This window comes from Gasterosteus aculeatus, chromosome 7, assembly GCF_964276395.1.
Source record: "Gasterosteus aculeatus chromosome 7, fGasAcu3.hap1.1, whole genome shotgun sequence".
Lineage (NCBI taxonomy): Eukaryota > Metazoa > Chordata > Actinopteri > Perciformes > Gasterosteidae > Gasterosteus > Gasterosteus aculeatus.
The window spans coordinates 10195348-10209946 of NC_135694.1; the positions used below are offsets into that span (position 1 = coordinate 10195348).

Genomic DNA, 14599 nt, shown 5'->3' on the forward strand with positions numbered 1-14599 from the left:
TGTTTTATTAATACATTTTCTTAGTTAAACTGACATTTTGCTACTGATATTCCTTTTTGTGGGGTGCACCAGAGCTTTGTGTACATTATTAAGCCCAAACCTGAATGATCTGCTATACCAAATTGTGAGAAAATGGAAAATCCCCCCAAAATATCTTACATTCTAAATACAAAATACATGTTTTGTATTTTGTTACATTTTCTGGCACAAGTATTTTGTATTTTATTTAATACATTTATTTGAGGAGTATTTGGCATTTTGTGTTAAAATATATTTGGATGTATTTTTGCTCATCTCTGGAGTGGTGCTACTTCACCAAATTTAACAGAAAATAAGAACAGCTGTGGCTCATATGTTATTAACCGACAATATATTTAAGATAGTTTCTTTTAAAACGTACCTAATCCAAATATAATGTTTTAATGCAACAGCATTCCATATAGATATGTTGTATTTTCAGTTTCAGAACCAGACTTTTCATCCCTTAACAATTGCACATAATGTTTTTTCCATTCCATTCCTTTTAATGTGGTCAGTTTTCAATAATTTCAATAAGATGTTAATGGAGATTCATTTTTCTCACGTTGAAATTATAATAAAGGCTGAGTAAAACTACTGAACTAGTATACAGTACAAAAAAATGCTTTTACCTGATCACAACCTGCATCTGTGTGGTCAGCTGTTAGCACAAATTGTTCTGTGGTTCAGGTTTGTATAATTCCACAGAGGCAGATTAGAGGAGGCAAAGGCTGCGGCTCATACAGTGTGTTGAACTGTGCCTCTGTTGTAATCGGCAATGCTCACTTTATTATTCCTTTTACAATTTGACCTTGCTGCTTCCTCCTTCCCTAATTCCCTGCCATATGAGGGGCCGTTTAGGACTTAACTACTGAGACACTCTCACACACACTACTGAGACACTAAACACTCTCACACACACTACTGAGACACACTCACACACACTACTGAGACACTCACACACACACTACTGAGACACTAAACACTCTCACACACACTACTGAGACACACTCACACACACTACTGAGACACTCACACACACAACTGAGACACACTCACACACACAACTGAGACACACTCTCACACACACTACTGAGACACACTCACACACACTACTGAGACACACTCACACACACTACTGAGACACACTCACACACACAACTGAGACACTCTCACACACACTACTGAGACACACTCACACACACTACTGAGACACTCTCACACACACTACTGAGACACACTCACACACACTACTGAGACACACTCACACACACTACTGAGACACACTCACACACACTACTGAGACACTCTCACACACACTACTGAGACACACTCACACACACAACTGAGACACTCTCACACACACTACTGAGACACACTCACACACACTACTGAGACACACTCACACACACTACTGAGACACACTCACACACACTACTGAGACACTAAACACTCTCACACACACTACTGAGACACTCATGCCATCTCATTAGTGTGTGTGAGAGCATTTCACTATACAACGTGAGAGCATCTCAGTTACACCGGAAGGCATCTCAGTTACACCGGAAGGCATCTCAGTTACACCGGAAGGCGGAAACAAAGTAGTAAAAAAGCGCCAATCTTAGCCAAGGCCAACGGTCAATGGTATGGCAGCGGACAATAGACTTGTGACAGCGGAAGCTGTATCCCTACTCAGAAACCTGCTTCAGTCACCTACTCTAATTAACTCGATTTCTAACTCTGTATCACCTACGCTAATAAACTCCATAACTAGCTCTGTAGCTACACCTTCGAATGCAGCAGTTAATTCGGAAATAAGGTCTCTCTACGAACCCGGGTCTAGCAGCATGCAAACCACACCAGCCCCAGGCAACGAAATACGGAACTGTTGTCCCCGCTATGAAACGAGGGCAACTTATAGCACATGGAAATCCAAACCAAGACAAAAGTAAGTTGAATTATTTTTGTTGTATTGTTTAGGATAACCGGCATTCCATAGTAACCGTAGTGTTGCTTGTTAGCTAGCATATTGGTGTTAGCCTAAGTAGCTAACGTTAGCTCGTCTGACTTGTACTTTTTTTTCAGAGTCCGACAGAAAACGCCGTACCATCGGACCTTTAACAAGGACGTTATTTTGCTGTTTAGTCCTACAGACGACATAGTTGTCAAGCAGCGGAAGAAGGAGGAGTTGTACAAAAACGGGCACATCCTGAATGCTTTCGAGTTCAACAAAACCTGGGACAATGGGGCAGTCCTCCTTCAAATACGGGATGCTTTTAAGGGGAAAATTCCCGACGATGTGAGGTAAAGCTAGCATTAACATGATAGAATAGACAGTCAGACTCCATGGCACTATATTAGGAGTTCTTTACTTAACTAACTTTTCAAGGAGGACAATGCCCCTTCGGTTATCATATCACAGTAAATGTACAAGTGCATCCTATATAGTAAAGTGAATTGGACAATTAACGTCACGGTTTCCGGACCTGGCAGGTTTTTAGCTAACTATCCGGAAAAAATAATGTTCCAAATAATCGTAAAATGTTTTCAGGTGTTTAACTGTGTTAAAGTAGGCTTTGGCTCCTTACCGTTCGAGCCAAACACTGTTTTAATTGTGAAAGTTAACAATTTTCGAAACCAGAGTTAGTAAAAGGACGCTAACGCTGGTTAACTAGCCGTGCGCTGCTGTAGGCATGACCCGGACGGACGTCCATCGTCATTGTAAACGTTTGTTTTTCGCGGAGATTAAACATTGGTGAAAGGATTGCTAAAAGGACTATCGATGCTGACAACATATGCGGGAACCCAATTTTGGCCTTTCACAATAAGATATCCCGTGTCAACGCCGCCAAATAGCCCAATAAAATCTCTTTGATCATTGCCCCAGCTTTGCCCAACTCTCGCCCCAGTGAGTCTTACTACTTTCTATCATCAAAGTAACTTTCCTGCAGTAGTTAGACATGTAAATGATTTGTTGGGGGGGAAAAAGACCGGAAACAGCGCCAAATTACGAGCGTCCAGGTCAGGGATGTACTAGCTTTCGCCGTCCGCGATGGGATACAGTGACGTTAATTTTCTTCCACCAACATCACTTAAACAAAAAAAGATTTTATGGATCTTTCATTCATTCCAGAAGTGTGTTTTTAACAGTAATGTACCCCATTGATTCGTGTACAGCTGTGAACTACTGATGGCTTGTGGCAACAAGTTGATCACACCAGGGTTGAGGGAAGGCCAGCAACTTGACGCCAGTATAATCCAAAAAGTATTTAGGTATAAGGCTCTATATGTAAGACCCTCCAGACCTCTTGAGGTATGTATAAAGGTGTTATCTGTAACTCCTGACTTGTAATTAACCCAATTGTTCATGTACTGTTATTATTTTCAAAACGTTCATATAGGCTTTTGTTAGTATATTGCACAAAATGTATGTAAACCACCACAGCACTGTTTGAGGTGCTGTAGGCTAGTTGCTAGTTGATAAAATGACGGTGATATTGACTACAGCAAATTCTATCCCTTCTCAAGCCTGACAATTTGGATGAAAGTTCCTCCTCCGAGGAGTGCATCGAAATGGTGCCGTCAGTCACCACCGCAGCAAGCCGACAACATGACCCTGTCGGAGACCAGCCAGACCGCCCCTCCATGTCAGCTACCAGCAGCCTTGCACCTGCGAGCACCGCCCCCTGCAGCCTGGTACCGCCGACAACCGTGGACAGCAGCCTTGATGCAAACAGCACCCCACCACCGACCAACAACCTATGGCCAGAAAGTACAGATTACAGAGCATACCTTTCTGTGATAAATCTTTCATCAGATGAGGAAGAATCTGAGGATTTGTATGCTGCCTTATCGGCCAGCATGGAAGACCAGATGTGAGCATCAGATAATTGCCTTTTATTATACAATATTTTGTATTACTTGAGGTCTTGTTAAGGCTTTTGTCAGACTAAAGAAAACACCTGAGTGCCCTCTTGTGCCCTTAGTGCCCTCTTGTAAAAAGACCACAAATTGTAACAATGGCCTTTATCCCTAATTACTGATTGCGCACACATAAAGTTATGATTAATGTTTCGAAACGTTTCCTCTTTGTTGTTTGCTTTCAGAAAGGAAAGTTCATCTGCAAGTGTCCCTATTCAAGAGATCTTATCTGAGCTTGGTGAAAAGATCAACAATAACCAAGTCAACCGGTTCAACATAAACCGTGCAGCTGTGCTAGATGGTGCCATTCGGGGCTTCAAAAGAATCTCTTATGACCCGACTCACAGGATTAGTGTGAGATTTTCTGATGACAAAGGAAAAACTGAAGAAGCTGTGGATCTTGGGGGTCCGAGAAGAGAATTTCTTCGACTGCTTACAGAAGCTCTTGCACAGTCCGAAATGTTTGAGGGAACAGAAGGTAACCTCAACTTGGCTCTTGATGCAACAGGTACACTTTATCTTGTTTTTTGTTTTCATGATATAACTATATACAATGTAAAATACATTATAGCTCCCACTCCATTTTGTGTGAACCTCAGTGATTTTTAATCCTTTGAAATAATAGCCTAACACTTTAACAAGCCAGTGTGGCTACCCTGGTAACAAAGAGGGTGCCAAACTCTGATGCCTTTTCCATGACAGCAGTGCATAAAGTTATGCACACACTACTTTCTACCGCTTTTTTTTTCAGCTGTCAGAGAGGACCGTTACTTTATCACAGGAAGGGCTATTGCAGTCAGTCTGGTACATGGCGGGCCTTCACCAAATTTCTTGTCCAAAACACTGTTTGACTGCATAGTTCAAGGGCCAGAGAAATCTAGACCGCGTCTGGAGGACATCGCCGATGTTGAAATCCGTGAAAAAATACAAAAGGTTAGTTGCATTTTCAATTCATCATATTCAGTGCTTATGATGAATTGAAAGAATTTGGCTGGTCCAAACAGAGACTATTCATATTTGTAAGAATGCTTTATCTGTTTTATCATCGGTGGCCTTTTAAAATGGATAGGTTTTGAGTCTTCCGCAAAATTTTATTTTGGATGTGAAGTGCTCAGATTGCATTCATTGGCCTGAAGTAGTCTTACCCAAATTACTGGCATGTTATGAGCAACTAACGTCCTAGTTACAATTACCTCTAGCAAAGCAGTTTCGAAAATTATAACTAAAGTAAAGTAGTCACTGGAAAAATGTGTAACTTTCCATTGCAATCGAATTAGGATGAGGAAGGTGGGTGGGCAATCACTGGTGGGGGACAGTAAATCAACAGTTTTTCATTTTTAAATCTGACTTTAAAAAAAGTAATCATTCTTAGGTTTCAGAATCGACAACTCTGGAGCAACTCATCCAGTCAACTCAGCCTCTCCTTGATTACCTTGCCAATGCAGGCTGTCTGAAGCATCTGAAAACTGTTGACGACAGGGATAGACTTGTAGAAGATGTCTTGATGTTTCAGGTGATTAATCGAGTCCGTGGACCATTTGAAAGGTATTTTAAATGTAGTTTGAAAATCCTTTTGTTTTTTCGCATATAAAAGAGTAAATTCTTCATTGAAGCACCTTTCCTCCCATACTGTCATTTACTGTAGGTTTAGAGATGGATTGAAAACGCTTGGAGTCCTGGAGCAGATCCAGATGCATCCAGAATCTTTCAGTCCAGTGATGTGCTACAATCCAAAGCCGCTAACTGCTGACCAGGTTGATGGGCTGTTCCACATCCGATGGTCAGAGGAGGGGACCAACCAGAAAAGAGAGGAGGAAACCGTAGTTGCATTCTGGAGGGACTATTTACAAGATGTTGAAGGTGTGTAGGATATAGAGAAAAATTCATTTGTGCACTTCTTCAAAGAATCTAGAAAAACATTTTGGTGTTAACATTCCCAAGTTTATGATTTAATATATTTGGTCAGTCTATCATTTATATTTACTTCCCAGTTTGACAAAGTCATAAAGTGTGCTGTCTAATTCCGTGCTGTCCTGCTCATTCCACAGAAGAAGATGGAGCAGAGAAGTTGGGGGACATCCTAGCATTTGCAACTGGATCTGATGCAGTACCACCAATCGGCTTTTCTCCTCAGCCATCTCTTGAGTTTCTTCACCCAAGTGGTAGAGCACAAAAGTTCCCTGTTGCCAACACCTGCATCAGCTGTCTTCGACTGCCCATCTATAGCACGTACAGTTGTTTTAAGAGCAACATGGACTTTGCAATAAGAAACACACAGGGCTTTGGCATGCCATAGATGATGAATGTACATTTTAATGTTTGTTTGTACAGCATCACAGTTATGTCGGTATCGACTCCAATTTTGTGTAAATGTTGGAAATGCAAGTTATTTTATTCACACTAGAAACACGTTTTATTGTTTTATTAACGTTAGCGGATACATGTCCTAGTGAGGGTTTACATTTGCCCTGTTTGTTTTTTGCATTACTGTTCTTAAGAGTATCACATGGCACGGTCTAGATTTCATAGCAGACCTCGACACGTCTAAACACTGCAACCGTGAATGAACGGGACAAGCCTGTCAGCAGCCCCCAAAGTTTAATTTTTGTATTGTCAAGTTTATTTCAAGGTTGCTTGTTGGATAAGCCGGGGAGGTATTTTGCAAAGCTGACTAAGCTTGACTTCTGCAATGAGAAGCCTGGAAAATATAAATAGCTTCCTGGGTTTTACTTTTGTGATGCCCCACACGTATGAGTAGGGTCTACCTAACTGTCGCCCTAAAGGAGAGACTGGGTGGGGCCTCATCTTGATGGCTAATGGAGAGCACCTGGGCCCGGTGTCTCCTAAGCTATATATGCCATGGCCCTGCCAGTTGAAGGAGGCCAGAGAGAGCCAGAGAAAAGATTCAGAGGGGGATCCAGAGGAGACAGACCTGGCCTTCGCTCCCCGCTGCAGTCTCCATACATTCCTGTTATGTTTTGAGTTATTCTTTTCATTCACACACGCACCACACCATGTTTCACACATCCACGCTTACACCACTGAATTACTGACTTCCCACCTCATAGGATCGTTATGGTTTGTGGATATGGGTTATAATTTAAGTTCTCCGTTAGGGTTATACTTTAATAAACATATTCTTTACTCTCGTACACCGTCTTCTGCTCCTGATGTTTGTCATAGCTTGAGCCAGCTATGACACTTTGCACTTAAATCAGACCAAAAAATAGATGATCAGCTAATGTCCAGAAATGGAAAAAGAAACTGCTTTTGATTTTCAGTGTTCTTTTATACAGGTACATTTACACATCAATAAATGCTGGTTTTCAAATAATAGCTCAATCTCTTTATTCACATCCAATGTCACCTACTTGACATTCACACTAGAACATAATAAAAATACCACAGTAATCAAATCGTACCAGCAACATCTTTCATCTATCTTAACAGTAGCTATTCACTATGATATACGTATCTTATATTATGTATAGATCAAGATGTAGATGTTTTTGATCCACAAAGGATAAAGCCCCAAGTTCCATCTTAGATGTCATCTTTCTGTTTCTGCGATGCAATGATAGCTTTGGCGCTTCACCGCAGCCAGGCATCACCCTATTGGGTGCTACACATTGGTACTGGACAATTTACAGACTATTCATGCTTGTCACCACCACCAACCATTATTACTTTTATTTGTTCTTATTCTATTAACAATTGTATTTAATGCTGCGTAAAGTGCTATATAAATATATATTTATAATTATTCAAATCTGAGATTCACTTAGTCTACTGGGATGTCTTGCTTGTAAAAAATGTAAAAGAGACAGAAATAATTGAATTCCATGATTTCCATCATTCATTAATGGGTCAATTAATTGTTGAATTTCTTGCATGGTGCTATTGCTTACATTAATACTGTTTTCAGGAACCTCAATATTATTCCTGCTATCTACTACAGGTAGTGCGTCTCTATTACTAGTTTCTAAATATTCATCAATCTGAAACACACCACCTATAGCTGTGTTGTTGCTTCCAATATGACTGACAACACCTCTATGCCACAATTGCAATGGGGTTTGGCTTCCTTGGGTAGAGAGTCCATGGTTATTCCATTGGCTCCTGAATTCTCTGACTGCCCTTTGAACCCGAGGTAAATAAATGTAATGCAAACAAAATAAATTAAGATCACAAAGAGAGTCAAGTATGTCTTCATTTTCCATAAAGGTAAATAAGTCAGAGAAATAATATGAAACGACTCGGTTTAGTTCTGCCCATAGCCTCTCTATTCTTTGGTTGTGTACGCTGCGCCCCATGATCATGCTTCTTCTGTTCAACCCTCTACTATTCAGCATAAATCGGGCAACCTCTATATTTTCCCTTCCATGGTCGCTCCGTACTCTTGAAGGCAGTCCAAAGTCAGATACGCCCTGCTGAAACAGGCTCAAAACACTTGATGCCCTGTTATTGTTGAGGCACTGAAGGTATATGATGGTGCGACTGTACCCGTCCACACAGCCATGGAACACCATTCTCCACCTGACCAATTTATGGTTCCCGTCAATATGCCTGTATAAAAGAAAGAAGTGACAACTGTTACAATCCTGGAAAAACACTATTTTGTAGGGTCACATCATACAAGTTTTCCATCTCTATGGGAAAGAATTATTGTTTCCAAACCTAATGAACCCTTAGGATAAAATCTTTGTGTTATTTGTTCATTAGTTCCAGCTACTTGGGGTTTTGAATACTGATGCTGATATTTGGCCATTCACCATGAGTAGCCTAAATTGTTTTCTTCCGGCTCAATGGAGCTAAAATAAATCATCGGTTGGGGAAGACGGGTAGTTCAAATCTAGGGTATAGGAGCGAATCATTTAAATGAAAATGGTTACAGTAAAATTACAGGATTAAAAAATACAAAGATCACAAAAAGTAACGTTAGGCAAGCCACAACTTAGAATACACCTGTCAATGGCCTATGGCACACATACCATAGCTCGTTCGGAGTTTGCACTCTGTAAACCCTTCGGCGAATGGCTTGACTGCGTCTCAATGATCGGCCGACCGGATCAATCTCCTGCAGAATTTGGCGGACCCTCCAGCGCTGGATACGGATTCCGCGAGCCCGCAGACTTCCAATAACGTATCTCTCTCCAGCATTCGGGGTATTCGTGGAAATCTCCCTTATGGTTGATTGCAGTTCTTCATTGTTCAATGATGAGTATTCCAAAGGTCCGACACCAAGACGTTGTCTATGTCTGAACACAGTCCGACGGCTAATTCCAAAAAAAGAAGCAATTCCCTGCCAGTTGAAACCGAGTCCCATGCACTGGTTGAATTGCTCGATTGTTAAATCATATCGGGGGCGACACGGAAGGCCATTGCGGGCTGTAGGTGGGACCGCAGGAAGGCAGTTTTCTTGATTTATTCCTCTTGTTCTAAAGTCATTAAACCGATTAAAACAAAAACATATCGACTCCAAAAAAACAACAGTCTCTCCACCAGGTCCTTCCCTGGAGCGAACCATAGACAACATAGAATTTAGGGTAATGGTGTGGTCATTAAGCTCTCTAAGAAATCTTTCTTCTCCTGGGTCTTGCCGTAAGCATTCAACGCAGCGCAGCACCCTATTGAAAAAATCTACGATGTCATCGCGATTGCCAATTACAAAGAGGGCTTGCAGACTGATCAAAATATACAGGAATTGCAGCTTCATATTTAATCAGAAAAATTATTGATTGAAATAACCCTCAAATTCTCGCACTTGGCTAAGATTTTCCACTACTTTTTCGCTTTTTTACTACTTTGTTTCCGCTTTCCGGTGTAACTGAGATGCCTTCCGGTGTAACTGAGATGCTCTCACGTTGTATAGTGAAATGCTCTCACACACACTAATGAGATGGCATGAGTGTCTCAGTAGTGTGTGTGAGAGTGTCTCAGTAGTGTGTGTGAGTGTGTCTCAGTAGTGTGTGTGAGTGTGTCTCAGTAGTGTGTGTGAGAGTGTCTCAGTAGTGTGTGTGAGAGTGTCTCAGTAGTGTGTGTGAGAGTGTCTCAGTAGTGTGTGTGAGAGTGTCTCAGTAGTGTGTGTGAGAGTGTCTCAGTAGTGTGTGTGAGAGTGTCTCAGTTGTGTGTGTGAGAGTGTCTCAGTAGTGTGTGTGAGTGTGTCTCAGTAGTGTGAGAGTGTTTAGTGTCTCAGTAGTGTGTGTCAGAGTGTCTCAGTAGTATGTGTGAGTGTGTCTCAGCAGTGTGTGTGAGAGTGTTTAGTGTCTCAGTAGTGTGTGTCAGAGTGTCTCAGTAGTTAAGTCTTAAACGGCCCCTCATACTGCCACGCCCTTCTCTCACACTCTTACTGTGTCGAAGCAGAAGTGTTTATACTGCTCTTCCTGACGTTTTCTCAGCAAGCCTATTAATAAAGTAACAAATTTAAATTGCTTGTCAGACGAGACAAGAAAACTGTCGTCCAAAGGCTTAAAAGGAGCAGAGATCTGGAGCTGAGCGGGAGTAAACTGATGAGTCACTTTGTATTCATACAGAATATGTTTATTAGTTAAAAAGACATCCAACAGATAACTTTACTTTAAAAAGATGTCTTAATATCATTAGAAAGAAATTCATTTGACATAATTAAGACAAATGTAAATTACTGAATCAAAAGCATTAAAAGCACTTTACCATACTTACATCATGCCTTCAGCATTGACCTTTGCTCTTGAAAACAATGCACATGCCTTTGGAAGTAACTTGTAACCCACTTAGGGGACTTTGACCTGTTAGAATAGAGCCTGTGTGTGAATTCAAGCTGTGTGGAAACACAGATCTCACATAGTTTCCTGGCTCTTAGAGGACGTGGAGCTCAAGCACAACTTCTGTATTTTGATAAAACAATAACCAGGTGGGGAATTTGATTTACTTGAAGCACTTTCAATAACCATGTTGTTGAAATGTGCTATAAAAATAAAATTGCCTTACTTTTGAAATAATGATTTACCAACAAAATACTTTTGCCGGTCACATCTCATGCCACTGTACTATTACTAGAATTTGAAACAGTACAATTTCGAAGATCGATAGGTTTATAGCGCATTGATCAGACTTAACCAAAGACAAAAAACACGCGCTGTACCTGGCTTTTGGCATGTATAAGTATAAGCTTTTCTGTGTTATTGCAGGAAATGTCTGGAGTGATCCCCTCATTCCTGGCAGGGCTGTGCTTCCTATTGCTAAGACCCACTTGCTGCAGTGGCAGCAGGATCCTGGTAGTACCGGTTGATGGCAGCCACTGGATAAACATGGAGGTGATCCTCCGAGAGCTGCATTCCAGAGGCCACAACATCACTGTGCTGCGCTCTGCCAAAAGCTGGTACATCCCTAACAACTCCTCGATTTATACCTCTATTAATGTGACCATGCTGGAGGATGAGTCGGACAGGAATTTCTACAATCGAATGCTACAAAATGTCATGGAATGCCGCCGGTCACCACATTTCATAAGCACCTTCTGTCAACAGAACTTGGTCACATCGATGTTGGGAAAAGGCCATGAGATCCTTGCTAGATCAGCTGCTGTAATGCTAGATGACCCTGTTTTTATGAAGAAGCTGCATGATGCAAAGTATGACTTAATGTTAACTGACCCTGCTTTGACTTTAGGGGTCATTTTAGGTAGTTACCTCAAGCTGCCGATGGTTTTCAATGTGCGATGGATTAATAATGGGGAGGGCCATTTGACTATAGCTCCCTCTCCTGTCTCCTATGTCCCTGTGTCAGGAAGCGAACTCCGTGATCGGATGGATTTTCTGGAACGAACCAAGAATATGTTGCATTATCTTTATAGTTTTTTTGAACAACAATTCATCATTAACCCTCCCTACGCCGATCTGCTACAGCGGCATTTCCCTCCTGGGACTGACCTGCTGTCGTTGGAGCTTGCGGCTGATATCTGGCTGGTGAGGACTGATTTTGTCTTTGAGTTCCCTCGACCCACCATGCCCAACTTGGTGTACATAGGGGGATTCCAGTGCAAACCATCCAATCCCCTTCCCCATGAGCTGGAGGCCTTCATGCAGAGCTCTGGGGAGCATGGGGTGGTGATCATGTCTCTAGGGACATTTGTGTCGTCCATTGATCGTCAAGCCACAGACGCCATCGCTGCTGCTTTTGCTGAAATCCCTCAGAAGGTGGTGTGGAGGTTTGTGGGTGAAAAACCATTATCCTTGGGCAACAACACCCTACTGGTGGACTGGTTGCCCCAGAAAGACCTCCTGGGACACCCCAAGACTCGTGCATTCGTAGCCCATGGAGGCACCAACGGCATGTACGAGGCCATTTACCATGGCGTTCCTGTTCTGGGCCTGCCCCTGCTCTTTGACCAGTTTGACAACCTGCTGCGGCTGAAGGTACGCGGGGCAGCTCGGGTGGTGGAAGCAAAATCAATCACCAAAGAAGATTTCCTGGAGGCTCTAAGGGACATCCTCGAGACTCCCTCGTACCGCCACAACATACAGCATCTCTCACAGCTACACCGCGACCGGCCAATTTCTCCCATGGACACGGCCATCTTTTGGATTGAGTACGTCATTCGGAACAAAGGAGCTGCCCACCTGCAGTCAGCAGGTTTTAATCTTCCTTGGTATTCCTACTTCTGCCTGGATATAGCAGTTCTATTTGGGGCCCTTATTGGGGTCTTTGTCTGGGCTTCAGTCGTAGTCTGTAAGATTCTCTGCTGCCGAGGGCGCCGCAGGAAGATCAAAGCAGAGTAACTGATTATGACCAAAGTCATGCTTAAAGACCACTCACTGCATGTTTGGGGAATGAACACTCAAATATCTTAAAAAAGGGGAATTCATTAACCAATTCTCTTCTACAATTTTGAAACCATTCAAATTGAATAATATTGATCATCGTTGTTGAAAATACAGACAACCTTTTATTGTAAATGATTTTTACCAGAGATATAAGATAAATAATCATGGCTCGTGTGAAGTAGATCGATTTTTGTACTTGAAAATGATTTTAAATCATAAAATTAGTCTCGCACATTAATCATAGTCTGCTCTTGACTTTCTAAGATCAAAACAACTGAAGTCCATAACCTTTCACCACAATATGTTATCAGAATACTCTGACACAGGAACAATCGGGTCGTAGGTTGTACAACACATTGCCCGAATGGTAATTTACAACAAAATGAAGTAATACTAAGGACTTGTTAAGTTACATAAGTATTCCAACCCATTCTTTAAAGTGATTTTATCAGATATCTTTAATACAAAAAAATGTGACAGCCGCTGTCTTACAGCCAGATCATCGTAAATGTCCTCACTTCCTTCATGGCACCAATACTTTGCATGAAGAGGAACCTTCTGAGGGCTCACATCATGGACTGTGTGCCCCAAAGAAAAATATGCGACACCATATCATACAGTATGTGCAAACTTACCAACAGCATGTGTACATGATTATGTCTATTGTTTTTGTCTCTATTCCATGAAGGTAAAAAGTATGTATGAAGAGAGCTGTCGTACACTGTACAAATTCTACACTCAATCTTTAAAAAGATTGTAATAGCAAACACACATTTATGACTCTTGTCATAAAATCACCTGTGTTTTCTTAGCAGATAAATTTAACACATACTAACAGAGGGCCTAAGCACTGAGGAGGAAATAAATATTATAGCAGAGATAAAGATCACTCAACACAATTTTGTAAAAGGGCTTTTACAAGCTTTCTTGGAATTTATTTCCATCTACACAAAATAAAAAAGGCAAAATTTTAAAATGGGCTCCGCATTAATCGCAGGCCTTCATACTGTACATACTGGTTATACTGTGAGCCACCGACAGGCCCCCAGATGTAGTGCTATGGGTATAATGCATTTCCAGAAGGACTAATAAAATATTTATTAAAAGAAAGAGTAATGATGATAATAATGTGAAAATATGTTCTGGCTTTGTTGAGTGGTCTAAGGATGCCACAATTAGAATTGCATGTTTTTTCTTGTTGCAGCTTCTTCTGGGTTTCTGTTTTTTGCAAAACTCAGTTTTTAACAATTAAAGCCTTGACCTTGTTCCACCGAATAGCCGGCTTTAAAAATCGGCTTCATCCCGTTCTTTTAACGTACACCTCCCGGTTCTATGGACAGAAGGAATAAAAACCAGATGATATTTGTCCCTCTATGTCCAATTCCATGTAAAACTAGTGGCATGGCAACCAGAGCTCTGGGGAGCAGAAGGTGGTCGTAAAGCCTCCAGGGAGTTTATGAGTTAAAATGTTAAATTATTTTATAATTTGGACATGCGTGACATTTCTAAAGGAAAGTAAGAGAGTGATTACAGTCTCCTCCCTTTGAAACCATGTGGTAAAAATACTGCCGTACACCCATTGTCTCAACAAACCTATTCTTCCCCAAAACAATTTCAATTGTGTACGGTTTTTTTTCCCACTGGTGCACAATCAAAGTTCACCCTGGGTAAATTGCACTCATTTACTCCTTCGTGGAGTTATTTTCATTCATTGTATACATTGTTATTTATACATTACTACATTTTGCATGTAAACACTTGTTGAAAGGAATGTTTAAAAGAGCATGGTAAAAGTGTTAATGCGTTTAATGGCATGTAGCCAGTGTTCGACAATATAAAGGGCATTAGTGGACACT

At 41.3% G+C, this 14599-nt stretch overlaps 3 protein-coding genes across 3 annotated transcripts; 2 read left to right on the plus strand and 1 right to left on the minus strand.

Moving 5' to 3' along the window:
* The first annotated feature begins 1598 nt into the window (after positions 1–1598).
* LOC144410406 (uncharacterized) lies at positions 1599–7091 on the plus strand. The gene is made up of 9 exons (XM_078107232.1): positions 1599–1966; positions 2104–2322; positions 3196–3331; positions 3547–3893; positions 4125–4447; positions 4691–4872; positions 5312–5484; positions 5585–5799; positions 5988–7091. The coding sequence occupies exons 1-9, from the start codon at positions 1665–1667 to the stop codon at positions 6233–6235; spliced, it is 2145 nt and encodes a 714-aa protein (XP_077963358.1). The 5' UTR covers positions 1599–1664; the 3' UTR covers positions 6236–7091.
* Positions 7092–7197: 106 nt separating this feature from the next.
* Positions 7198–9769, minus strand: LOC120818198 (uncharacterized). The gene is made up of 2 exons (XM_040175083.2): positions 8931–9769; positions 7198–8505 (listed from the first exon to the last, which is right to left on the minus strand). The coding sequence occupies exons 1-2, from the start codon at positions 9653–9655 to the stop codon at positions 7704–7706; spliced, it is 1527 nt and encodes a 508-aa protein (XP_040031017.2). The 5' UTR covers positions 9656–9769; the 3' UTR covers positions 7198–7703.
* Positions 9770–10731: 962 nt separating this feature from the next.
* Positions 10732–14017, plus strand: LOC120822216 (UDP-glucuronosyltransferase 2C1). The gene is made up of 2 exons (XM_040181700.2): positions 10732–10831; positions 11109–14017. Exon 2 carries the CDS (start codon positions 11112–11114, stop codon positions 12696–12698), a length of 1587 nt encoding a protein of 528 aa, XP_040037634.2. The 5' UTR covers positions 10732–10831; positions 11109–11111; the 3' UTR covers positions 12699–14017.
* The last annotated feature ends 582 nt before the right edge of the window (positions 14018–14599 follow it).